The 26,708-nt window shown below is 42.2% G+C and overlaps 1 protein-coding gene across 5 annotated transcripts in view; it reads left to right on the top strand.

The window, feature by feature from the left end:
* Positions 1-26,708, top strand: part of LOC147017435 (focal adhesion kinase 1-like) — a 118,864-nt gene that overhangs the window by 80,937 nt on the left and 11,219 nt on the right. For 3 of the 5 annotated variants that reach the window (XM_085847094.1, XM_085847093.1, XM_085847091.1), the window contains 12 exons: positions 398-454; positions 4,107-4,201; positions 4,606-4,690; positions 9,250-9,350; positions 13,991-14,106; positions 19,425-19,525; positions 19,805-19,894; positions 20,186-20,390; positions 21,582-21,693; positions 21,804-21,887; positions 25,987-26,094; positions 26,430-26,540. In XM_085847094.1, coding sequence (XP_085703220.1) covers positions 398-454; positions 4,107-4,201; positions 4,606-4,690; positions 9,250-9,350; positions 13,991-14,106; positions 19,425-19,525; positions 19,805-19,894; positions 20,186-20,390; positions 21,582-21,693; positions 21,804-21,887; positions 25,987-26,094; positions 26,430-26,540 — 1,265 coding nt within the window. The remainder of the gene's footprint in view (positions 1-397; positions 455-4,106; positions 4,202-4,605; positions 4,691-9,249; positions 9,351-13,990; positions 14,107-19,424; positions 19,526-19,804; positions 19,895-20,185; positions 20,391-21,581; positions 21,694-21,803; positions 21,888-25,986; positions 26,095-26,429; positions 26,541-26,708) is intronic. The other 2 variants (XM_085847095.1, XM_085847092.1) reach the window with 1 other exon arrangement.

The following is a 26,708-nucleotide window of genomic DNA, read 5'->3' as shown; positions in this document are numbered from 1 at the left end:
AGCATTTAACAGTGCAGCACCGTACTTGTATATCTGAGAATGAATGATCTGTGTTCGAGTAGATGTGTGTGTGGACTCTCACACAAGCACACAAGCTGGCTAACACACAGATTGGTTATTATAGCCCTCTCTGATGGGGAAGGTAAGGGTTTCTATAAGTAGCATTGCTTGCTGCAAATGCCGCAAGAAATAGATCCGACTGGGGTTAAAGCCCTCTTTATACCTCCATGATACTTTGACACCTCGGGAGAAGAAAACGAGAGCTTGTATGACCGTTGTGCTTTCGATTTAAATTGACATTTATTCCGTAATATTGAGTTGAAGTTCATAATCGGTGTCGTTTAACCCTTTCTCTTTCTTTTTGTCTTCTCAACCAAACGGCGTGGTTTGTCTGCAGACACAGATGACTATGCGGAGATTGTCGACGACGACGATGTGTGCAACATGCCTTCCAGTGAGTCCATTGACCTGATTCTCAAGTTTGTTGTGATTTACTAGTTTTAAACAATTTTATTGTCAGTGGATGACTTGTCACAACCTTGGCTTTTTATGACCGTCTCCTTTTATAAAGGCATGTTATGTTGACACGTCTCCATGAAATTCATTTTGATGTCTTGTTGAAAAGATTTTTTCTTGTTTGCATTTTTAGTCTCGCCCCGAAGAGCTTGCGAAACGTGTGTGCGTGCGTACGTCGTGTTGTCACTGTAAAAAAAAAAAAAAAAAATTCTCTGCAACCGCTTGTCCAATCAAAGCAAAACTTTCAAGATAGGAGGGATTCCCCATGGATAATGTTTTCATGATAACTCTGATCTCATAGGTCGCACGGTGTGACAGCCATGTTGGATTAAACAAAAACATTTGGACATCCGATCATCTTGTCCGAACCTTCTCAATGAAAAAAAATTGAAACTTGGTATATGTTATCAACTCCCCTTGGGGTATATAGGGTGACGATTATGACCTCATCAGTGAAGTGACATTCCAGCCATAATTGGTTGATTCATAATCCTCATCAGAAAAATCTGAAACTTCGTATATCCGATCGACGACCCGATGTTGTGAAGAATTAAATTTATGACGTCATAACTCATCCCAATCAACGATGTGACGTGATAAGGTGCATGGATATGGGTATATGGGCCAGAATAGCAGTGAGCCATAACAGTAGCATGTTCAGTTAACGATTGTATTTTTTGTTCAGAGTGAGTGCATGAGGCGAGACTATGCGCTCTCGGAGTGCCATTCCAGCTATTATTCAAGGTTTTTGCTTTTGCAATGAGCGATTTATGAATGAACAAGAGTGAGAATTGCTTTGCAATACGTATCTCCTTCCGATGTGATATTTTCTATGCCCGAAAAGGGCATAACTCTGAAAAATTGATCAAATGCCCTGAAACTCGAGCTTGTCCTGTAATTTATCATAATAAAGGCATGTACAAAGTTTCAGTTAAATGATATGGGGAAAAAGTCTGAAAAACCACAGGTGGGACAGACAGACAGAGAGCAAACCTGTAGTCCCCTCAGTGAAACCTATCAGGGGACCAACAGGACAGAATCGTGTTGTTACCTCCGCCACTGAACGTAGACGAAGGTTATGTTTCCACCCCTGCTTGTTTGTCTGGCTGGCTGTCTGTCTGTCTGTCTGTCTGTGAGCAGAATATCTCAAAAAGTTGTGGACGGATTTGGACGAAACTTGGTGGACAGGTTGGGTGTTTGAAAACTCTGACTCTGCAACTGGATGGCACAGCATCAGATCATGTGTCCTAAAAATCTGCTCTCTGCTCTTGCACTTCGTCTTTCTGTCCTTTTCACCCTGTCATTTACCAAAGGTCATCTTCCATGCTGTTGTCCAAACTCTCTGCCTATGGAATCCAAGGTCAACTCCACTCTTGCATTATTGACTTCCTCCACTCTCATAGCCAACATGTGGCTCTCGACGGCAGCCTTTTTCCCCTCTCCCTCTCCCTCTCCCTCTCCCTCTCCCTCTCCCTCTCTCTCAAGGCTGGAGTACCCCTTGACAGTGTTGTAGGCCCCATCTTATTCCTAGTCTTCCTCAATGATCTCACTGACTATGGAAAATCCTCTTTATCTCTTTGCTGATGCCTCCACTCTCTGCCATGACATCTCTCATCCTTCTGACAGACAGGCACTCTCCTCAGACCTTGACAAAATTGCAAACTGGTCAAACACTTGGAATATCTTTCAATCCTGAGAAATCCAACACGCTCATTCTCTCTCTCTCTCTGAAAGAACCGTACCACAAATCCTCCCATCTACTTTCTCAACAACCCTGTTGAAGAGGATGTCAATCGTACTCTTGGGTCTCACTCTCAGCCATGTTCACTCTTGGGCAAGCCACATTTTATGTTGGCCTGCAAAGCCAGACGCCGACTGGGCATCCTCCATCGTGCAAAGTCCTTCCTTGGCACACCTGAGCTCCGATCCACGGACAAGCTTCTTATTCACAGCTTGATAGAGTGGTGCTGTCCCCTCTCAGTTGGCACCACTGCTCACATCTTGCTCAGCTTGATGCCATGGAAACCAAGGCTTTCAAGATCATTGGATTCTGGTGATGAAGCTGAGATGATGGGCCTATCACTTTGCCAGAGCCGACAGGTTGGTGGTCTTTCTGTCTTCTTCCACCTCATTTCTGGTGTGCACCCTTGGCTCTGTCTGTGCTTCATCCCCGGCAGGTATCTGCAGGATGCCCGCAGTTCACCAGGAACCCCCTCGTAGTGAAACTGCCAAAATACAGAATCACTGCTCACCTCTACTCATTTATTCCTCTTTTTTTTTTCTCCCACCTGTGGACCCACCTTCCACACACTCTTTAATCTCATTCTTCCTTCCATGTCTTCAAGACAGCTGTTCACCAAAATCTCAAGTCATCCCACATCCAAAACCATGATTTATTTTCTGCACCTGTTAAACCACCCCCATCCCTCCCAAAATTTTCCTTGGGTATCCATCTTGTCCTCTCCTTGCTTTCTTCCCTACCCCTCATCGTTACCTGCATCACTTGTTTGTCTATCTCCGGCTACTTTCTCCCTCTGCCCTGCTGTTGGCATTTCCCTTTTCTCCTTCTGTTCCCTTTATGTTGTGTCCTGATCTGTTCTGTGTCCTAGCTCTTCCACGAGCCTCGACCATACGTTTTAAAAAAAAAAACTTATGGACGGATTTGGACAAAACTTGATGGACAGGTTGGGTGTGTGACAAGGAAGAATTTATTCGCTTTCGGTAAAGATCCAGATCCAGACACGAGAGTTATTTTTATTTTTTATTTTTTTCAAATTCCACAAGTGATTCTTCACCATTGAGAGACGGGGCCAAAAACTATATCTGGCACGATATCTCCAAAAGTTGTGGACGAGTTATGACAAAACAATGTGGATGAGTTGGGTAGGTGACTTAAACAAGCCGATTAGATTTTGGTTAAGGTCCGGATGCAGATCTGCATCTGATCGGTGGGATTAAAAAAAAAAAACCGTAAACTGTTCAGCCTGGCGGAAGTATGCGCTCCACAGAGTGCCGTTCTTGTTTAAGATTGATTCGTCTAGAGTGCGACGCAAGCAGATGTTTGTTTGGTAAAGTGTGGAAAGGTTAAAAATGTTTTCTTTTATGCCGAGTTTTAATGATTTTGCCATTTCTCTTAATGGCACTCCAGAAATCATTGGAGCATTTGAAGGTACAACGGCAACGTAAAATTTTGAGCTTGCTGCTTGGTGCATGCGTCTCCACTCCATGTGCGCATGTGTTAGAACCCGTCTTAATGAGCCGCTCCACTATGGTGGTTGCTGTCGTTTTTTTGTGTTTTTTTGCATTTTGTATCACTGTAATATTCTGTATGGAAAATGTGATTGCCCAGGCCCATTCTTACTTCAAAGTTCAATCTGCATGTTTCAATAGCTTGACGGTCTGTGATAGGAAATATCTTGGGCTTTGTGGAAATTTGAATTTCCTTTTGTTTTCGGTCATCTCTGCTTGAGACCACCTGATGTGCAAAACGTGTTTTTTTGGTTCTTTGTTTGTTTTGATTTGTTTTGTTTAATTATGACCAACCACCCCTCCCTTCCCTTTCCACCTTCCACCCACTTTTCATACTTCAGCAGACTATGAGATTTCAAGAGACACTGTTGAGCTGGGCCAGTGCATCGGGGAGGGGCAGTTTGGTGACGTTCATAAGGGAACATATAAGAGCCTAGTATGTTTCGCAACCTGCTCGGCATGTTTATTAACGAGGAAAAAAAAAATGTTTTTACATAAAATGCTGATTCTATTATTGTCATCATGGTCGGTGTCGATTGGGATTCTAGTAATAAGTTTTCAGCAGGTTAAAATTTGAATTAATTGAAAATGCAATTTTGATGGATTTTTCCTTTGTTGTGTCAAGAGCAATTGTGTCTGCAGATTAATCTGGTCAGAATTTATCAGTGTTCTTCTGTTCAAGTTGATACGCTGGTCATTGTTTGCTTTATAATCACGACATATATGGCAGGCATTGCAAAATCCCCTGTCTGATGAAAATTCCGATACAAGCCATCTTGAGTGTGGTGTTTTAACAGGCAATACATTGCAAATTGAGTGATGCACCACACTCCTTTGCAGGAAGATCCCTACATGCCTGTGGCCGTGAAGACGTGCAAGCAAAGTTACTCAGATTGCGTCCGGGATAAATTTCTCCAGGAGGCATGTGAGTTTATGAGGAAATACTGAATATTCTTTCAAACGTCCTCCTCGTTCATCTTCTTGTTATTGGTTCACGAGTCAGTAAGTGACCACTATATTCGTTATGGGTGTGTGTCTGTCTGTCTGTCTGTCTGTCTGTCTGTCCCGAGCATAGCTCCGTGGGTTTTGATCCGGTCTTGATAAAATTGGGGTGCGGGGTTTATATCATGATCTAGTTGTGTTTTCCTGAGAATGGGCATGCTGCGCCCATTATGGGCAGAGCCACGCCCAAAAAAAACATGTGTTTTTAGGGGGTAGCCGGTTTCAAATTACATCTTCTCCGAGGGGGTTTGTCGAATCTGGCAGGGGTTTCGGTATTTGGTTAGCCCAATGGCACCTGCATAGCCCCACAGAGCTCGATTTTTCATTTTCGTCCCAAGGTCAAGGTCACAAGGTCACGAACTTATAAAATGTCAAAAAAATCAATAAATTGGGCATAGAGCTCCTTGGGTTTTCAACTGTTTCGAATGAAAGTTGGTATGCAAGTAGTGCTCTTCGAGTACTACAACTTTCATCATTTACGTTTTTCCCGATTCCCGCCAGTTTGTCCGTGGCGTCCCCTCGAAGGTCAAAAAATAAATAAACCACCCGGTCTTGCCAAAAGGTGACCACGTGTGACTCCTTTAAGGTCACACTGAGGTGAACAGAGCTGCTATTCACCAGGAGCGACTCCTTGAGGAATATCTGCCTACGAGAGAATCCGATGAGAATCGTTCTACAGAGTAACCATGAAAAATATGCGTTTGCCTCATAACGTCACCAAATGACGTCATAATGTCTCAAGCTTAACATATCTAGAAAGCACTCATCGAGGTGTTCAATTTGAGGTACTACACGATATGGTTCCTAAAACTTGAAAATTTGACGTTGGGATCAAATATGTTTGACCTGAGGCGCTAACCATGAAGGTCAAGGCCAATCGCCACCAAAAATTAATCAGCTGAGCGCCAGACCATGAACTATATTCCCATGAAGTTTGAAGACAATCCAATCAAAATTACTAAAAAAATAAGGGTTTCGTCGACTCCCCTGATTTGCGACAAAGTGACCTTGACCTTTGACCTTGACCTTCAAAATTTTGTGCGCTGAAAGGGACCTCTATAGGCCTCTGATATCCGAAGTTACAAAAATTTCCAATGATAACTGTGCTCTGCAGAATTTTTTATACGTGATTACAGACAAACAAACAAACAATCTCAAACATTACAGACAAACAGACATTACAGATTAATTACATTACAAACAGACAAACATTACAGATTACAGACAAACAAACAAACAATGCTCTCCCATCAATGGATGGAGGTCCTCAATGCCAGACAGGAAATCCGAGCCGTATCCCTGGACATATCACGTGCTTTTGACACAGTCTGGCACCCTGCCCTACTCACCAAACTCTCTGCCCATGGTATTCAAGGCCATCTCCACTCATGGCTCGCAGACTTCCTCTCCTGTCGCAGTCAACGTGTGGCCCTAAATGGAGTTCTTTCATCCCCTCTTCCTGTGCAGGCTGGAGTTCCTCAAGGTAGCGTTCTGGGCCCTGTTCTTTTTCTGGTTTTCATCAATGATCTCTCGGACTCTCTGGAAAATCCTCTATTTCTCTTTGCCGATGACTCAACCCTCTGCCGTACCATCTGTCATCCCTCAGCCCGGCAAGCAGCAGCTTCTTCGCTCACTGCAGATCTGGATAAAATCACAAACTGGTCCAACACGTGGAACATGTCTTTCAATCCAGACAAATCTCACACTCTCACTATGTCTCTTCGAAAGGACCGTTTACAAAACCCCCCATCCACTTTCTCAACAATCCTCTGGAAGAAGTCTTTTCTTTCAAGCTTCTGGGTCTCACTATCTGCCATGACCTTTCCTGGGAAAGTCACATTTCCAACCTTGCCTCAAAAGCCAGTCGCCGACTGGGAATCCTCCGTCGTGCAAAGTCCTTCCTCGGCCCTCTTGAGCTCCTGACCACTTACAAAGCTTTTGTCCGTAGCCTGATGGAGTACTGCTCTCCCCTCTGGGCTGGTGCTCCTGCCTCCCACCTTTCTCGACTTCACGCTGTCGAAACCAGGGCTTTTAAGATCATTGGCATCTCCCGCAATGAAGCTGAGTCTTTGGGCCTCTCACTCAATCACCGCAGGTTGGTCGGTGGTCTTTCTGTCTTCTACCGACTCCTCTCCAGCCTTGCCCCCCTGCTCTCTCTGCGATTTGTCCCAACCACATTTCCACAGGGCGCTCAAGGTCCGCCAACAACCCCCTTCTGGTAAAACTACCAAAATCACGAATCACTGCTCATCTTCACTCTTTCATTCCTCTTTTTTCCCGCCTTTGGAATAAACTTCCTCACTCTATTCTTTCCCATTCTTCCCTTCAGGCTTTCAAAACAGCTGTTCACCACCACCTCTTATCTTCCCCCATCCAAATCCTCGATCTTTTCTACCCCCGATAATCCACCCAAGCCCACTTCCTTCAATTCTCCTGCTTTCCTTCCTGAAAGTCCCTTTAATGTCCATCTTCCCCTCGCCATGTTCCCCGTCCCATCCCCATCCCTCTCCCTTCCACAGTTCACCTGTGTCTGTTCCCCAATGTTTTGTCCCTTCCACTCCCGCCCCTCTTGTCTCATGCCTCCTTGCTGTGAGTTGTGTGTTAGCTCTCATACGAGCCTCGACCAAGGTATACAAAAAAAAAAAAAAAAAAAAAAAAAAAACAAACAACAAAAAAAAACAAAAAAAAAACATACAAGCTGACTAACATATCTTGCAAAAACTTCGTTTTGGCAAGATAAAAATGCGAACCGTGTCCATTGCTCGTGAACCATCGCCGTCTCGAGACTTGTTATTGGTTCACGAAAAATATTTTCACAAAAAATGTCACCACAATATTCGTTATTGTTGTGCGTCTGTCTGTCTGTATGTCTGTCTGTCTGTCTGTCCCGAGCATAGCTCCGTGGGTTTTGATCCGATCCTGTTGAAATTTTGGTGGGAGGTTTATATCATGATGTAGTTGTGTTTTCCTGAAATGGGCGTGGTACGCCCATTATGGGCGGAGCCACGCCCAAAAAACATGTTTTTAGGGGGTAGCCGATTTCAATTTGCATCTTCTCCTAGGGGTTTTGTCGAATCTGACGGGTTTCGGGATTTGGTTAGCCCAATGGCACCTGCATAGCCCCACGGAGCTCGATTTTTCATTTTCGTCCCAAGATCAAGGTCACAACGTCATGAACTTAGAAAATTGCGATTTTGACATAAAAATATCTTCTCCGAGGGGTTTGTCGAATCTGGCAGGAGTTTCGGTATTTGGTTAGCCCAATGGCACCTGCATAGCCCCACAGGGCTCGATTTTTCATTTTCAGCCCAAGGTCAAGGCCACAAGGTCACGAACTTAGAAAATTGCGAATTGTGTTTTTAGGGGGTAGCCAATTTCAATTTGCATCTTCTCCTTGGGGGTTTGTCGAATCTGGCAGCGGTTTCGGTATTTGGTTAGCCCAATGGCACCTGCATAGCCGCACGGAGCTCGATTTTTCATTTTCGTCACAAGGTCACGAGCTTAGAAAATTGCGATTTTGGCATAAAAAATCCATCTTCTCCGAGGGGGTTGTCGAATCTGGCAGGGGTTTCGGTATTTGGTTAGCCCAATGGCACCTGCATAGCCCCACGGAGCTCGATTTTCATTTTAGTCCCAAGGTCAAGGTCACAAGGTCATGAACTTAGAAAATTTCGAATTTTGGCATTAAATCAGATGACCGCCCAAACTTTGAGAGCGAGGATGACAATACTTTTTATGCATAATCTTGAGGTCATTCCCCACCATTTTGCTCTATCTCAAACACCTTGCCCGTGACGTCCCCTTCAAGTTTGTTTTTACGCTGATTTCATCAAAGTATGGATAATCCGAGGAGTGCGAAATGCCATATAGCCTATATGACGTTACATTGTTCCTGGAATGTTCCAGAGGAAGATTTGCACCAAAGGTCATAATCCTTGACCTTTAAAGTTCACAAAGGTCAAATTTTCAAAGTTGTGGGAATCGAACCGGGTTTTCGACCTTTTTCGACGAACTCACTCCAATAAGCTACAGCACGTATCCTGTTTCCTTATTTTAATGTCCACAATATTGTTTTAGGACCTTTCAAGGTTATGCAAAGGTCAAATTTTTAAAGTTATTGAACGAAACCGGGTTTTTGACGTTTTGTAGCTCATAACCTGTCACCCGTACCACATCATGTTGATCATTTTTATAACTTGGTCAAACATTATCACATTGTCTCATCCTTGACTTCTGAAACAATCTACATCGTCAAATACCGCTCATGAACCATCGTCGTCTTCAGACTTGTTATTATTATTATTATTATTATTGTTGTTCTTATTCTTCTTATTTTTCTTCTTCTTCGTATTCTTAGTTTTCTTATTCTTCTTCGTATTCTTATTCTTATTGTTTTTCTTGTTTGTTATGATTTTAACATCAGTGCTGGCTTTTTTTTTTTGTTTTTTTTTGGCACAAACTTTAAAAATATATTATGTGCAGCAACAATGCGACAGTTTGATCATCCCCACATCGTGAAGTTGATCGGGGTCATATCCGAGCCACCCATATGGATCGTGATGGAGTTGTGCACATTTGGCGAGGTGGGTGGTTTATTTTGGTGTTATTTAATTAATTGATCGATGAGTTTGTCTATTTTGAGATTTTCATCTTTACAAAACACTGGTTTCATACAATCGATGAGGAACTGAATTAATCCTTTGAACAATTTGAATTTTTAAATGCAATTCAAGAAAGATAAATATTGGCTTTTTGAAACATGCGAAAAGTCAAAAAGGAGGGTGTTTATGCATCCGCGACAGTCGCCGGAGGCATTATCCTTTTCGGTTGTCCGTCTGGCTGTCCATTCAAGTGTCGTGATAGGTTTTCGTTTCCATGATAATTTAAGAAGAGGTGAAGGGATCAAGGTCAAACTCGGTATAAGTATGTATAACGATGTAAAGATGAACTTCTAAGATTGTGGAGTCAAAGGTCAGAGGTCCTGTTGGGTAAAAATTTTGTTACCTTGATAACTTGTAAACCAGTGATGGGATTTTGACCAAACTTGGTATAATTATATATGATCACTCCCATGTTGGAAAAGGTCAGAAGATGTGCACATTAGTATGTGAATGGATCTGTGAAAAAGGTTGTGTAATTTTACGAAGACATAACCAAGAAGACTTGAAATCTGCAGTTGCCAGTGAGACCGTGCCACTTAAGAAAGTTGTGAATTGACGAATGGAACCGTGCATTGGCATCTATTGTTTGAGAATATTTTGGTGTAATCGCAGCACAGCGGTAAATCTCTCACAAAGCTGTGATGCCCTCGGTGTTGCCTGTTGTTACATTAAACCTACACGTGCGCTCATTTCATGACTCGTATCGTAACATGACTGACAACTGTCTCTGGCCAGCTTCGCAGATGGTGTTGCTATACTGTTTGCATCAATGCTTACGGAGGTCCTAACACCTTTCAATTTTGTACATCTCACCTTTATTGCTGATGATCTCATTTTGGAGATTTTGCTAATTATTAAATAGCTGTGAAGTTGCAGAATGTGTGCTAAAAACTTAATTGGTGAACTTAAAAACTAATTTTAGCTGGATCATATAGCAGGTTTATGTGGAAAATCATTCTCAAAACTACTGCACTGATGTTAAATATCTGCATTTTGTATACTGTGCCAGAAATCTAGGAAAACAGTCCAAAGGAGAAAAGAAAACGTTATTTTTTTCATTTTGAATTTGCAGGCCCTGATCTTTTTGATTGGGTAATTACTCATGCAACTGCCATAGGCCTGGCGCGTGATTATCGCTATCATCCTATGTCTGGATTTGTCTGTTTGTCGGCAGAATAACTGGGCCAAGAGGGCAGCAAGAATCGCCATATTTGTCACAGAGCTTAATAATGTGATGTCCCAGATGAGTTAAACTTTGAGCTCACAAGAAAAAACAATTTGTCCAGAACTCAGCCATAGGCTGGCATATGAGTTTTGGAAAATCGTGTCTGTGTGTGCAATAAACTTGGTGATCCCAGATGCTCGTATTATCGAGTTATTCTTCCGACAAACAACACAAAGATATGTTGATCGCAATACTCATGTGCCGAGCAGAGACAGGAAGCACATCCAAAGAGTAAGCAGGCACAGAGAGTTCAAGAAACTCAAGTCGAGAGGAAGAAGCAACTTTAGCAGGTTAGGCGATCTCCATTCAGATCAACAGCAGCTGTAGCTAAGAAGCAGAAACAGCTGATTAACCAGAGTACATGAGGTAGATGACTACAGAGTAATAAGTCATCCTTAAAATAAAAGAAATAAATAAAAAAGTACCAACAAAGCTACACAAATATTAATATCCACCCTAACTTAGGCGTTGTATGCCTGGTGTTGGCTTGATGGTTAGGGTGGCAGGTTTGGGATCCTACAGTCCTGAGTTCAAGTCCTGCTTTACCATTGAATTAATACCAGGTGGGGTTGACTCAGCCCTGCCATCATTCCAAGGTCAGCAAAATGAGTACCAGCTTGCTGTGATGGTTGGGCCATTCGAGTATCCTGCGTCGGAGTGGCGACCCGTCCAAGATTGTGCCCAATGGATTTGGATTAGGATTAGGCATCGTCTCCCCACCCTCCTGTTTGTGGAGGGGGGGGGGTGAGGGTAGTGTGTGAAATGTATTTTGGGCCCGTGACCTGTCCATGTGTACCCCTGACCTGCCCATGTGTACCCCTTGCGCGTATGCAAATTTTGAGGGAAATTGGCCAAACATTTTTCGATCCTGTAGTCAGAGGCCATTCGTTATACAATCAAACATTAAAATCCAAAACCATGAATGATAATACTGCATTAAAAACTAAAACTGCCAGAGAATGAACAAAATGTAGCATCTCTACATATACTGAGAACATGCATGCCCAGGACTTCTTCGATGAAATCGCATCAAAACACAAAATAACCTGGAAGAGAAACATCAGGGCATAAGTCAGCACCTTCCTTGAGTGCATTCCATTTATCATTGTCCCGAGAGAGCCAGTACTTGTAAAAGCTATTGCACAGCCGATGTCGCCATTGTCTTCTCTGAATCCCCCCCCCCCCACTAGCAAGTTCCATGCCCCGTTTCTTGTGAAATTCTCAAAACATGCTGTGAATCAGAAAATAAATGCCTTGGTACAACCTCTTGATGTCCACCTAATTATGGCCCAATGCACCGTTGGGGGCTAAAGTAGCGATTGTTCGGCAAGGCCAGAGTGTGTTTGCATGGTGAGTGAGATTGCAGTGAGAACGCACGGCTTGCTCGTCTCAAGGGTTTGCTTTGCAATCACTGTATACTCAAACTGTGATTACTTTGTTAATGATTAGCACCGAAGCGTAATTATACATGTTTGGACTTTATTGCTCATTGTGATGCATCATGATGAGAACTGGTGTTATTTATTTATTTGTTTGTTTTTGTTTATTTATTTGTTTGTTTATTTTGTCACTGAACGTTACAAAAGATATACAATGCGCAGCTTATTATAGTAAACTTCTTTGCATCTCCAGTCCTGAAATTTTGCACCTGTCTAGAAACATTTTCTTTAAATAAGGCAAACTTAACTCAAACTCAAAAAACTGAATTATTATTATATGTGTTTATTATTGTATTTTCATTTTGTATCCCTCTGAAGAATAATATGCACAGTCGATGCAACTGAGTGAATTTCCCAGTCCTTTTGGGGGGGGGGGGCAGCGAGCATCCATGTCGTTCACTGATTGACTGTGAAAATGCAGACCTGGGACACATGTTTCACAGCCAATCAGCAATCTGTAATTCATATCATCTTTTAAACAAAATTTTTAGCATTTAGTTGAGAGTGGCAATTACAAAATGGTTAATCATCATTGTTCTGTTCCTGAATGCAAATCGGACTCGCAGGAATACTGTCGGACCCTGCTATGAGCGGATTCGTAATTCACGGACCTCACTTATTCGTGGTTTATAAAATGCAACCTGCTTCATGTATTCGTGTTTTTTTGGTTTGTTTGTTTGTTTGTTTTTTTTTTGAGGGTGTATTTGCGGTTTTTCATGGGAGTTTTGATTTTCCCCCCATGAATCACGAACCGCCGGGACACAATTCCCCCCTTTTTCTATTGAAGCAGTAACCCGCTAATCGCAGATTCGCTATTCGTGGCATTTTCCAGGAACGTATCTTCTGCGAATAGTGTGGTCCGACAGTATAGGAATACGAGAAATATAAGTTGAGAGGAGTGATGTTCATTCCATTCCCTGTTAATTAATACAAGCTTGCAGTTGCAATGGACACACACACACACACACACACACACACACACACACACACACACACACACACACACACACACACACACACACACACACACACACACACACACACACACACACACACACACACACACACACACACACACACACACACACACACACTTCTTTTAAAAATAGATCTAATATCTAATACTGTATCTGTTTTTGCTCTGGAACCTAACAAGGAATATATTTATAACAGCCCTTACAGCTCCCGTAGGTCCCCCCCAACATGATTAATCGGTATTATTTTAAACTTACCCTGTATATTCACAAGCCCCAGGTATGTCCTTCCCATGAGTGTTCAGAAGTCCCTAATCCAGATACACAGTCCTTTCACCGGTAGCGATCTGTCAGGGATTTATGCAGCACACACCCGGCCACTGGGGCATTGCACTGGCCCACATGGTCAGGAGTTTGCAGGACGAGCGGGTACCCGTTCGGCGAGCCGAGAAAGTTATTCAATATCTTCCATTGTGCAGGATCACAGCCCTTTTCTCGAAGGTACTTTTCCAAGTATTTCCGGCTTATCTTGGAAGCCTCGTGAGTGATTTCAGTTAACAATCGTTATCTCGTACACATTGAAATACTGTACTTTATTTCGCTCCAAACAACTCCGTTTCTCGAGGTTTCTGTGCATGTGCACCAGGCATTCTGGGGTGGATTACATCATTTTGAAAGTTCCATCTTGCTGGGAGATTACCAAGTTGCATTGGCTGTGCTTTGTGGTCCAATTATTATTTATGTCAATGTAAACTAGGAATACTCGGTTATTCAATTTTGAATTTGGTTTCCCTTCAAGTTGGTTACAGGAAATGTTTTTGTTTTTTTCTAGCTTATGTCTTGCTTGCTGAGTCATTCTGTTTGTAAAGGATGTTAGCGAAGTATTTTGTTCTCGTCATTGCTTTCTCATTCTCATCCATGCAGCTGCGCTCATACCTTCAAGAAAATCAATACACGTTGGACTTGGCAACGCTCATTTTGTACATGTACCATCTGAGCACTGCCCTCTCGTACCTGGAGAGTAAAAAGATCGTTCACAGGTGGGTGGAAATTGTTGCGACATATAACTGCCCCGGTAATTGTCTGAGTTTGTGTTCATTTTGTATTAGCAGGGCTTAACATTAATGGCTTTCTGATTGTCCGGTATAAGCACTTTTGTCTGACTACCAAGAAAAAGCCAACGTCAAAAGACAGGTGTTCCAGAAGTCAATTCTACACCCCCGGAATTTTAACACACTTGATATATCTTAACCCCGAATGTAGTTGTTATTTTTTGTGTAAAACCACAGTGATTAGCAACGACCAAGAGGAATGTTTTTTGTTTTTTTTAATTGTTTTTTTTAGCTCGCCTGTTCGAAGAACAGAGAGCTATAGCGATACCCCCGGCGTGAGTGTCAGCGTCAGCGTGAGCGTGAAAATATTCGTTTTTCGTGCAAGTTATTTCCTTTCTAATGTTTTTATCTACCACACTATTTTTTACTGATTACAATATACAAATACATACATTGCTTTAAAATTATTTGGATCAGACTTCACTGCAATGCTTTATAAAAAAATATTATTAGACTAGTCTTTTAAAAACGATAAATGTATAAACAGGCGAGCATTGGGTGGCTTTGACACCAACTCTGGTTTAGACCTTACCACCCCCGCATGCCAGCAAAAACTTCAAAGAACCAGAATGGTATTGCCCCTTCATGCTCACAGTATGAGAGCAGCCACGTTGATTTGTCACACTGCCAAACCAACAACGTAGTAAGGTCACATGACGTGTGGTAGGCCAACTCGTTCAGACAAAATATGGAAACATGTCTTTCAGCTGAACAATAATAATAGAACTCAGATCTATTCTATCAGCTATTGTGTTTGACAAAGACCAAATAAATACTGTCACTATACAGTATTGTGTTCTGCGAATGCAACCAAAGAGGAATAATAACTTAGGCCTTAGTTATTTTATAACTTGGTTTACAGATCCGCCGACGGTATATTTGCCGAAATGAAATATAAATATAAAACACATTTTTAGCCTTTTTAGGTCATCTCTTCAAGCATGACCTAATAATATGGGTGTCGATGTCCTTCGATCTATCCGTCCGTCCGTTCACAATGAAGTTGAAGCGGGAGATCTGGTCATTAGTGATCCTGATAGAGGTCGATGAGACGTACACGATGGTATGACTTTCAAGGTCACCTAAGGTCAAGGTCAAGGTCACGAGGCCTTTGAAGTTGCGAAAATGACGATTTTCAAATTCTATCTCCGCCATTTCTCAAGCGATCTTGAATTTGATTGTGGCATATGAATCTATGGGACAATATCTAAATTTGGTCAGGCCGGATTTTTGATATTCGCTTTCGTTTTCGTCTCACATGACTTCAAAGTTGGCAAAAAATGCCCTACCTTCAAGAGGCTATATATTCTCTACTGGGCATGGTAAAAGTTAGTGAATGGTGTCATTGCATCATAGCAGCTGACCTTGTATATTTCTACATTTTCCACTGAAGGTGCAAAAGTTTCAAAACCCGAAATGTAAACGTCAGCATTTATTTTCAAAATATAATTTCGTGCGCGCGCGCCAAAATGCCGAGTCATCTTTAACCAAACTGCGCAGTCGAGCTGCGCAGTAGTCTTCAGTCATAACTGAACATTGAGAACTTGTGGTATTATAGGAATGATCATCACCCCCACACGGGGGTAATTTTATATTTACACATTTTCCGCCGAAGGTGCAAAAGTTTCAAAACCCAAAATGTAAACGTCGGCATTTATTTTCAAAATATAATTTCGTGTGCGCGCCAAAATGCCGAGTCCCCTTTAACCAAACTGTGCAGTAGTCTTCGGTCATGGCGTCTGAGCAGTGGCCAGCGTGGTTCAGATTGACTGTGGTTTCTGGGGCGAAAGTGATTGTTAAGTATGTCAGCGGTATAAATTCGAGTGACTGTATTGGTGATTTAATCACGCAACATCTTGATGACGAATATGCTGGCCGAACAATTGCATCAATTCAGTGCAGCAGCAGGGATGATTTGCAGGCTACTCTCGATCGTGCCGATTTTGTTTCCATCGAAAGTTGTACACCGCTTAGCTGTTTGTATTGAAAGATTTCGGTGCCAAGTACATCAAAGTTTCCCTGCGAGATGCTGATATTCCGCCTTGAACGGACCAGAAATCAGCCTTTGATGTGCTCATGGGGATGGGGAGACGGGACGATCAGATGCCCACTGAAAACTAAGAGCTGGTTACGGCTCTGATTGACCGTTTTGAGCGTGTTGACTCCGAGTAGACACCTTTTTTTTAATCATATCCAGCACTATGCACTGGTATGCACGCAATCATCTATGACTTGGACAGTAATTTTCTCAGCATTGTTTCCATTTGTTTGATGATCCAACAGGTTTCTATAAGAAAAACATGCCAAACTATATTGTAAAAACAAGTTTTAATCCTTCTTTATTGTTTTTCACATCAGATGATACAGTGAACATGGGCATCCTGCATTTGAATGGTTTTCCATCTTCAATGTTTTCTTAGATCCTCCTGGTCTGGGATTTATATTTATTTTCCCCCCACCTACCCTTGTCTTTTCCATGGAACATCCGAAAAAAAATCATAAAAATATGTAATTTCTAAAAATTGAAATTATATTTATATTTCGACCTTCCGACCCTACATTTTAGCTGAAGAACTGTGTAAACCAAGTTATAAAATAACTAAGGCCTTACTGGGAAGTCAGGGAAGAAGTCATAATTGTTTAAAAAAATTTCAGGATGTGGATTATTGTTTTTGCAATCAGTGTTTATTTGTGTATTACAGTCTGAGAAACATTACACAGTCAGCATTGTATCCATCGTTGTCAATTAAATGTTAATTTTCACGATTCCCGAGTCCATGTGAGACGATCTGGTTTAGTTTGGCCCGGTGGAGATAATTCTGACGTCTGATAATTAAATCATGTCCTCCGAATCGTTGACGGAACAGGTAAAATCAGAAATCTACCTGACCCATGGACAGGCTGGAAAAATAATGTTGAGCACTGATTAGTCCATTATTTTTGATGTTTTTTATTCCTGTTGATCTGGGTCACAGATGCTCCTTGTCCACATAATTATTTCTCAACCGACCATGCTATAAAGGGTGATGTATATGTATCCACACAGTACGTTGGGACAGGTCGTTGAGCCAATTATCCCGAAAGCTGTGTCGATAGATAGGCCTGTAATAATTCTCATGTCGATGCAGCAATTCCTCATTATCTGGCCAAGTTGGTGGATTTGGAATGGAATCGTCGTGTTCTTGTTTTTGTTTATTTATTTATTTAAATGCTCCCTCATAAACAGTGCTTTCCAACTCAGTGTATGGATGTCATCCACTCTTGGTTTCCACTGCCACCTTGTCTGGAAACTGCTCTAGAAAACTAGAACAGAACGTTTTGTTATTTCCACTTTCATGCAAATTATTCGACTGGTTTATACTTTCTCTCTCGTTTTCTTTTTTTCAGACACTGCTCCAATTTGTAAGAATTTTACAAAACGTTTTTTATGCCTCCGCACCAAGGGTGCCGGAGGCATTATGTTTCCGGGTTGTCCGTTCAGATTTTCGTTTACGCAATGACTCAAGAAGCAAATTGTAGAATTTCATCAAACTTGGTAAAAAGCTAAAGTAAGACAGGGCAATTAAGTGATTAGATTTTGGGCCAGATGTGATAAAGGTCAAGGGTCAAAGGTCAAGGTCAAACTCTGAAATTTTACTTTTTATGCCCGAACTCAAATATTGGACAGAATTTCATCAAACTTGGTACAAAGGTAAAGTTAGATGGGGCAATTAACTGATTAGATTTTGGGCCAGATATGATAAAGGTCAAGGGTCAAATATGTCGATACTCAAGTGTTTGTGCGAGAGAGCGGAGGCATACCCTTCGACTACGCGCAGTCGAATCATTCTAGTTTTTTGTGTGATTTGTTCAGCTTGGAATTTGGATTGAAAAAAAAAAAACACAAAAACTTGTTTTCACCACTTCTTAGAGACAGACACAAACACTTTTTTGTTTGTTTGTTTCTTTGTTTGTTTGTTTTGTAGCTATTGCACATTGCACAAGAACCTCGGAAAAATCTCAAACGAGTTTGTCAATGAAAATGGTCCTGTCTTGCAATCTACTTTGAGAATGCAAAATTAGCAAACATCCTGTCAAATTATTTTTTATTCATTTACTAGCAAATACGTACAACCCGTCGCTTCACTGACGGGAATTTTAGGACGGGGTGTGACGGGGTGAAGGGGTGAGGAAAGGGGAGGAGCAAGGTCTCACGACACGTCGCTATACACTCCGGGAGGGGGAAGGGAGCGAGGAAGATGGGGGAGAGAGAGAGAGGGCCCTATTTTTTTGGCCCTATCTCTCAATGGTGAAGAATCACTTAAACATTTCTAGTTGTCGGATCCGAATGCGGATCTTCACCAAAATCGAATCAAGTTGTCGTCACACACCCAACCTGTCCACCAAGTTTCATCCATATCCGTCCACAACTTTTTGATATATCGTGCTATATATCAGTTTAGCCCTGTCTCTCAGTGGTGAAGAATCACTTAAAAAATTATCAGATCAGGATCCAGATCTTCACCAAAATCTAATCAGTTCGTCGTTGTCACACACCGAACCTGTCCACAAAATTTCATCTGGATCCGTCCACAACTTGAGATATCCTGTACCAGACAGACAGACAGACAGACAGACAGACAGAAAGGCGTGAAAACATAACCTCCTTCATTTTTGGCAGTGGAGGTAATAATCAGAATCACTACAATTTACCACAGGCGGAGGCCAATTAATTTGGTGTGTGATTTTGAAGGTGATTGGTTACACCTGAGCTAATTTACAATTGCTATTACAAGGGAAAATTTCTCATTCACAGTGCAGTTTTGCAAACTTGCTGCGTTTTAACCTTGCTATCGACACACATTTTGCAAACGTTTTGTTTTTCATGTTTGTGCGACACTTTTTATCTTTGTTCGACACTGCGTGACACTTCCCTTTTTTATCCCCCGCCGCGTGGCGGAAGGGGGATATTGTTATCACCCGGGTCGTCCGTCCATCCGTCCGGCTGGCTGGGCGTCAAATTTATAGCTGTGAGTGCGATAACTCATAAACTGTTTGCCATATCGATTTAAAATTTGGGTCACACATGTACCACCTGACAAGGAAGAACCCTATTGATTTTGGGCGTGGCCGGATCCAAGATGGCCGACTGGGGCGGCCATCTTGAAAAACATTTTTTGTAATAAATGGAAAACCGCTTATCTGATTTCAATTATTTTTCAATGGTGGGGGATTCCCCATCTCTGATGGTATATTTTTATTTACAGGGACATTGCTGCCAGGAATGTCCTGGTGTCTTCAGAAACTTGTGTCAAGCTGGCTGACTTTGGGCTGTCCAGGCACATGGAGGATGACACATACTACAAAGGTATGCACTGTCCTCATGATTATGGCACATAATGGATTATTTCAGACTTTATTCCTTCATTTTATTAACTTTACCGGTGTGTTGCTTGTAAATCAGAGTATCTTTTCTGGCTTTGAAACACAGGAAATGTACTCGTTTTCAATTTGGGTTGAAGCGTCGTATGCCATGGGCCTATATTTTGGTCATGATTGTCTTCCTTTCCATATACACATACTTTCCCGTCGAAAAAAAAAGTCTAAGTTTCCAGTCACCTCCATTTACCTGTATTCACCCTTGCAGCTTCGAAGGGGAAACTCCCCATCAAATGGATGGCTCCTGAGTCGATCAACTTTCGGAAGTTCACATCTGCCAGTGACGTCTGGATGTTTGGTGGGTTGTGTTTGATGTTCTCACCCCACTTGTTTTTTACTCATCCGGAAGGATGTGCAGTTCAAAAACAATTGTGCATGTCATTAGTCCATCCTCTTCCTGCTCAGTGTTGCCGATTCTCTTTTCCCCCTCATCATCCCATTCTTTGGTCTTGATATGATTATCCGTTCGAGAATGATGTTAATTGTTATTTAAACATCATCGGTGAATCTTGAAAATGTGCTTTTTGTCTGATTAAAGAGCAGTTCCTTTAAATAATCACAGGTATGATATTTTTTTGTGTGGCTTTAGGTGTCTGCATGTGGGAGATCCTCATGTTTGGTGTAAAGCCCTTTCAAGGAGTGAAGAATAACGATGTCATTGGGCGGATAGAAACTGGCGAGCGATTACCCATGCCACAGAACTGCCCCCCTACCCTGTACAGCATCATGACCAAGACCTGGTCATACGACCTCAACAAGCGGCCACGCTTCTCTGAATTAAAACAGCAGCTCAGGTTAGCTTCCAGCAACATACTGTTTCTGCATTCTTCTCTCATTTGTTGCTATTGTGGCTTTGACTCTACCTCTTTGTGCATCCACCACAGTTTGTGAAAGGTGAGAATGTTCCCCGATAATTACGCGCAGCCCCCAATCGGAGCACAAATATCCCTTTTGTCCAATGTACCAGCACACAGTTGACCTCAACTTTGGGATCTAAATCGTCCGTCGGTGGATGCTAGCAGATAGGACAGCTGGCCCAACATACTCTCCGAAAGATGGCGTACTCACTGATGCGTCTAATGCGGTTTTGATTTGGATCAGTAATCGAATTCAGACGAGACGGTTCAAAGCCGAGTGTGCTACCTCGGAGCTATTCTTTCACCAACCTCATATCATTACATCCTGTTTATTATCCACGTCGGAGTGCTTCAACTGTTGAATTTTATCCATATTTGGTGGTCAACCAATGAGATTGATATTATTTACCAGCACTTGATATTGTTCAGCTTGTCCAAACCCTCTATAAGCCATTTTTGGAAGATTGACTTCGACTGGCTGTTCCACATCGTCAATTGTAAATACGCATTGATCTTGCTGTGATATGTTCGAATTTAACAATGGATTGCACACGTCACACAATCTGATAATACTGTCAGACCCCGCTATTCGCTATTCACGGACCCTATGTATTCGTGGTTTATAAAATGCGACCTGCTTCTACACTCGCGGCCCTGTGCTTCACATATTCGCAAATTTTTTTTTCCACGTGTTCACGGTTTTTTGCGTGTGTATTCATGGATTTTCACGGGATATTTAATTTTCCCTCATGAATCATGAACCACTGGGAACGTATCCCCAGTTTTTCCATTCAAACAATGCCCCGCTATTCGCGGATTAGCTATTCGCGACATTTTCCAGGAACATATCCTCCGCGAATAGCGGGGCCCATCAGTATTGAGCTGCAGGAAACTTGGAAGAGAAAACAGGAGGCTGGATTTTATGATTTCAAAGCGAAACTGAAAAACATCTTAACAGGAATTTTGTTGCTTGATGTGTCTGCTTGGTGGCCTTCCCATTGGTGCTGCATATTTTTTTTGCTTTCCAGTTAGCTCGCCAATGAATTCCAAAGTGAAATTTACTGTAACGTACTTCTACTGCATTGGGGTCTTGTGCACCACAATTTAGAGACGTTGACTTTGTTGCAGTGATATCTACGAGGATGAGAAAAGCCAACAGGAGGACCGACAGAAGAGGGACCACCGGAGGATGATCAGTGGCCCGTGGAGTTCCCAGACAATTGATGAAGCGCCGCCAAAGGTGAGGAAGCCCCCACCCGTATCACATGCTGTCCATATATTTTGCTCTTTTAGGTGTCTGTATTTTGTGGTGGTTTTGAACTCTTCTTTGTTAATCTCTTTTTGTTGCAGCCAAGTCGGCCTGCCTATCCAGGCACTAGGATTGTGGACGTACCTCATGGCAGTCCCATGTCTCCACATCCAAATCACTACCAGGTGATGGTCTGACCATGTGTACTAAGTGCGTACATAGAGCAAGTGCGCTAATTTGGAACTAATTTAACGTAAATCCCTCGGGTTATTTGCGTGAAAATACGGTACTAGCGGCACATCATCGTTTGCTCCATTATGGTAAGATTGCTGATGTGTGTTTTATTTTTCTTCGGCGTCATTGAGCAGCAAAAATCTTATCTTGTGGTTTTCTTCTGCCCTGCTGCTAACAGTAGTGAACATTTTTACATTGCTGCTGAAATAGCAGCATTCCCCACAGACCTTATAGGCCTATTTAAGCTCTGTCGTTGCTGTGATCGCATGCTCTATGGTTTGGATGGGTACTTGGGGGGCAGTGATGGAGGAAGTGGGAAGGGGAGGATGCGACCGTCAATTTTTTTTTCTTTTTCTTATTGTTATGAGAGAGTGCTATTTCCTTTCATTTACTTTGGCTTTTTCTATGATTTATACAGGTGTGCATGCTAGAGTAATTTGAATGAATTAAATTTTTGTTTTTTAATTAACTTTAGTGCAAAAGTCATTTGCAGGTGGGCTCTGTGATAGTCATTCTACTTTGAGCATCTCAGTTTAGCATCAACAATCGCCATACGGAAGACGAAGAAAAGAACCTTCAAACAATGACAGGATGTGCTGTAGATGAGTGGGGTTTGCCTGCTGGTATATATTTAACTACGTGGCACCTTCTTCATGTTTCTAAAGATTTACATGGCCTTTGCTTGCCTGATAACCTCCTCCACCAAAGGTGGACGGAGGTTATGTTTTCACCCGTGTCTGGTTTTTTTTTTTTCTGCTAGCAGGATATCTCAAAAGGTAATGGACGGATTCAGACTAAACTTGGTAGACAGGTTGGGTGTGTGACTCGGACAAATTGATTCCATTTTGGTGAAGATTCAGATCCAATAATTTTAAAAGTGATTTTTCACCATTGAGTTATTGGGCTAAAAGGATATATAGCATTATATCTCAAAAAGTTATGGAAGGGTTTGGACAAAACTTGGTGGATCAGTTGGTTAGGTGAAGAGAACAAGCTGATTACATTTTAGTTCACGTCCGATTCCAGATCTGGCCTATCAGTGGGATACAAAACATAAACTAATCAGCCTGGCGGTGGTATGCGCTCTACCGAGTGCCCTTCTAGTTATATATTAATCTTCACCATTGAAAAATGGAGCCAAAAACGATTTATAGCATGATATTTCAAAAACATGTACATGGATTCAGATAAAACTTGGTGGATGACTTCGGCAGGTTTCAAGAACAAGCTGATTAGATTTTGGTTAAGGTGTGGTTCCCGGATGCAGATTGGCCTATCGGTGGGATGCAAAACGTAAACTGATCAGCCTGACAGAGGTATGCGCTCTACCCAGTGCTGTTCTAGTTTACCTTGATTTAGAACACCCTCTTGAAAATTATTTGCTTTATTTTGGTTCCACCGATTTGCTGTTTTCTACTGTAATTAAGAAGCTCAGAGTCTTCCACCTGGGTAGCTCTCTGCAAGACATCCTTGACTTTCTTTCTGTGGCAAGCTCTGTGCTGAATTTCACCATTTTTTCAACAGACCATTTATGTTCTTGTGAAACCCATGGCCTTCTTCGTTCGACGTTATATCGGCGATTGAAATTTGTCCCATGTCACTGCTGATCCCCAATTTGATAGGAGATTCCTTGATGCATGTTAACAGTTCCACCATATAGCACAATGCAGAAGTGTACTGATCTTGGTTAATCGACCTAGTTTGAAAAATACATTGGTGCCTTCGATTATAAAAAGTGGCTTTAATCCCTTGAATCTTCCGAAAAATAAATTGTTTAAAATTACAATGTCTCGGCCATTTTGGTCGTTTCCTCCCATTGCTTAATTTTGACCCCCCTATGGATATGCCTTTTGTTCTTCTATCAACTGAATACTCGTTAATGTATGTAAATTCTAGTCATGATTATCTACACCTCATCACCCTAACTCGTGATCAAAATCGATTGATGAATGTTGGTTCATCTGTTTCAAACTTTATTATCTCTCAAGCTACTTTGGACTTGAGTAAAGAGTTTGATTTGCAATGTAAAGCTCCAACTCACAGGGAGCTTTGAGCTGGAATATGGAAGGCCAAGCATAGGTCTAATGGCTATGTCATACCAACAATTATACTCTCTTGGTGGAGAACAGTCAGCAATGCACGGACATCAAATTCACCAAGTTTTCAAAACCAACCTTCATTACGAATCTTACTCTATTTCTCTTGTGCAATACTCATTCTGCTTACAAGTTTGATGAGCTCTCAATTGTTATCCTTGACCGTGGTATTGATGTCTGTCCTATCACCAAGATGTGGTTTAAGCACGACTTGCCGCCCCCCAACCCCTCAATCTCATTGCCATATCTGCTAGGCAATGTTTGGCAAGTCTGGAGTTAACGAAATTGGAGGAAGGGGATAGCAGTTTACGTAAAGCATTTAAACCCACCTCAACCCAACGCAGTAACTGTTCCCACCAATTTTGTCGGAGTGTGGATCAAGCTTCGTCCCACACGCCTGCAAAGATGGATTTATGCATATTCTGTGCAATTGTTTACTACCCACAATCTGATAACGAAATGGAAGTGCAATTGACAGAGCACATCCTGTCTGCAATCGACCTTTTATTGACGAGGCATTGCGCTGCTGATTTTGTTCAATTTGGAGATTTTAACCAGCTCAATATGACGCCACTCCTGTCTGATCGTTTCGTTTCGTCAAGGGGTTGAGTTGATAGACCGACTCAAAGAGAGAACTTGTTGGATCACTGTCAACATCATCGATTTCTCTGGAAATGTGTAAATTAGTTCTCCGATTGGCTTGTATGACGATACCACCACACTTTGCTTCCCAATCTAGGCAGCCAATACCCAATCGTGCCATTTGAGGTTTGTTTGTTTTTAACAGGAGTGAAGCTCATGGAAGAGCAAGGTAGAACTGACAGTGGGACAAAATGTCAAGGGAATGAACCAACAGGAATAGAGGAAAGTAAGGAGGGGAAGAAATGCTGAAACCAGCAAGTAAGATAGTTGGGTTGGGAATGGTTAATGGGGAAATAAAGGTCATGGTATGGGTCAAGAGATTGCGATGCACTGCTTTCTTGAAGCCATGGAAGAAAGAGTGAAACAGAACAACTTCTGGAAATTGGTTCCATCGATGGGAGAAGCAAGTAATAAAGGAGTTGAGGTGTGCAGCCTGCCTGGATGTTGGAAGTTTAACCAGGAGGGGTTTCCTGGAAGAGCTCCTGCATCCTGGAGTAGATAGGGAGGGTCGGAAGAAAGAGAGCAGAGGGAGCAATATCGGAAAATAGGCGGAAAGAGAGAGAGAGAGAGAGAGAGAGAGAGAGAGAGAGAGAGAGAGAGAGAGAGAGAGAGAGAGAGAGAGAGAGAGAGAGAGAGAGAGAGAGAGAGAGAGAGAGAGACACACAGACCACTGACCACTGACCACTGACCTGCCTGCAATGTGAGAGCAACAGGCATCGGCCTCATCAAGTGAGATTCCAATAATTTTGAGAGCTTTCCATTCCACAGGATCCAGGAGAGATGGATGTGGTGCTGGGACACCAGCCCATAGCGGAGAGCCTTACTCTACTGAGCTACAAACAAAGGCTTTGTAGACTGAGTCGGACTGATTTCCCATAGAAAGCCTTGGATCGATTGAGAATGCACAGTCTGTGGCTGGCTATGGGGGCCAGCTTTGCTGTGTTGTTGGTGCAGGAAATGTCATGGATAATGGTGAGGCTGATGAGTTCAATATTTAAGAAACTGAACCTCTTCCAGTGGATGACCAAGGAAATAGATTGGTGGGTTCGTTTGACAATCAGTCTGGACTCTGGAGCGATAGGGTGAGACTGAGATTTTACAGGATTGAAGAACATGTTTGATTTATCGGATCACTGTTTAATAATCTTCAGACAGAGAAATGGATGCAGCTGCTGTTTGCCCAGCAAAGGGATGTGAGTACTGCACAAGACGATTTGGGGTCATCGGCAAAAAGGAAGAGCGTTTTTCAGAGCATTGGAGAGGTCATTTGTATAGATTTATGATTGTTGTTTATTTATTTATTTATCCGCAGGTAATTCTTCTGCCCGGGCAGCACTCTGCGATGCACCATGGTGCAGGTCCTGGAGCTGGACCTTGGGTACCGCCCCACACAGACTCGATATCACTGTCCGTGGGAGAGGTATGATCAATTGATTACGACATTTTAGTGTTTTGCTTTAAAGAACAGACATAATAGGTTAACTAAAACACTTTATTCCTTTTCCCCTTTCTATTGAATTATTATTTACCTTCATGCTGCTTGCTCTTTTGGGTAAAACTGTGTTATGATAATGGTACTGCGTTCTGTCATTGTGGTTTATGGGGGATAAACGGTTGGAACAATGCACGTGAAGGGGAGATGCAACGGTTAGACATTGAGGAGTGATATTAGGATGAAGAATAAGAGTATCTGCAGAAAAAATGGTACCTCTCTGAAATTGGCTTAAATGGCAGCCTACCTGTTGTGCCGTGCAGGCTATGGACGGCTGTACTCAGACCCTGTTGCTCATGGAACAACGGATGCAGCAGCAACAGCAGGATATGGTTGCTGATGAGAAGTGGCTGGAGCAAAAAGAGCTATTGATGGTGTGTGCAAGTGCCACTTACCCAAAGCCCATTTAACATTAGGCTGTTTTGGATATGATGATACAATTGCCTCTTTGCTTTTATTTCTCTTTATTTTTCACGTTACATTGAACATTTTTTTTTGGTTTCTCCACGAGTGTTTCTTTTTGTGATTAATTTTTTTTTTAT

The sequence above is a fragment of the Eptatretus burgeri genome, chromosome 11 (assembly GCF_056783735.1).
Source record: "Eptatretus burgeri isolate ZD-2024b chromosome 11, Ebu_testis_v1, whole genome shotgun sequence".
Lineage (NCBI taxonomy): Eukaryota > Metazoa > Chordata > Myxini > Myxiniformes > Myxinidae > Eptatretus > Eptatretus burgeri.
This window is presented reverse-complemented; position numbering and strand designations above follow the sequence as displayed.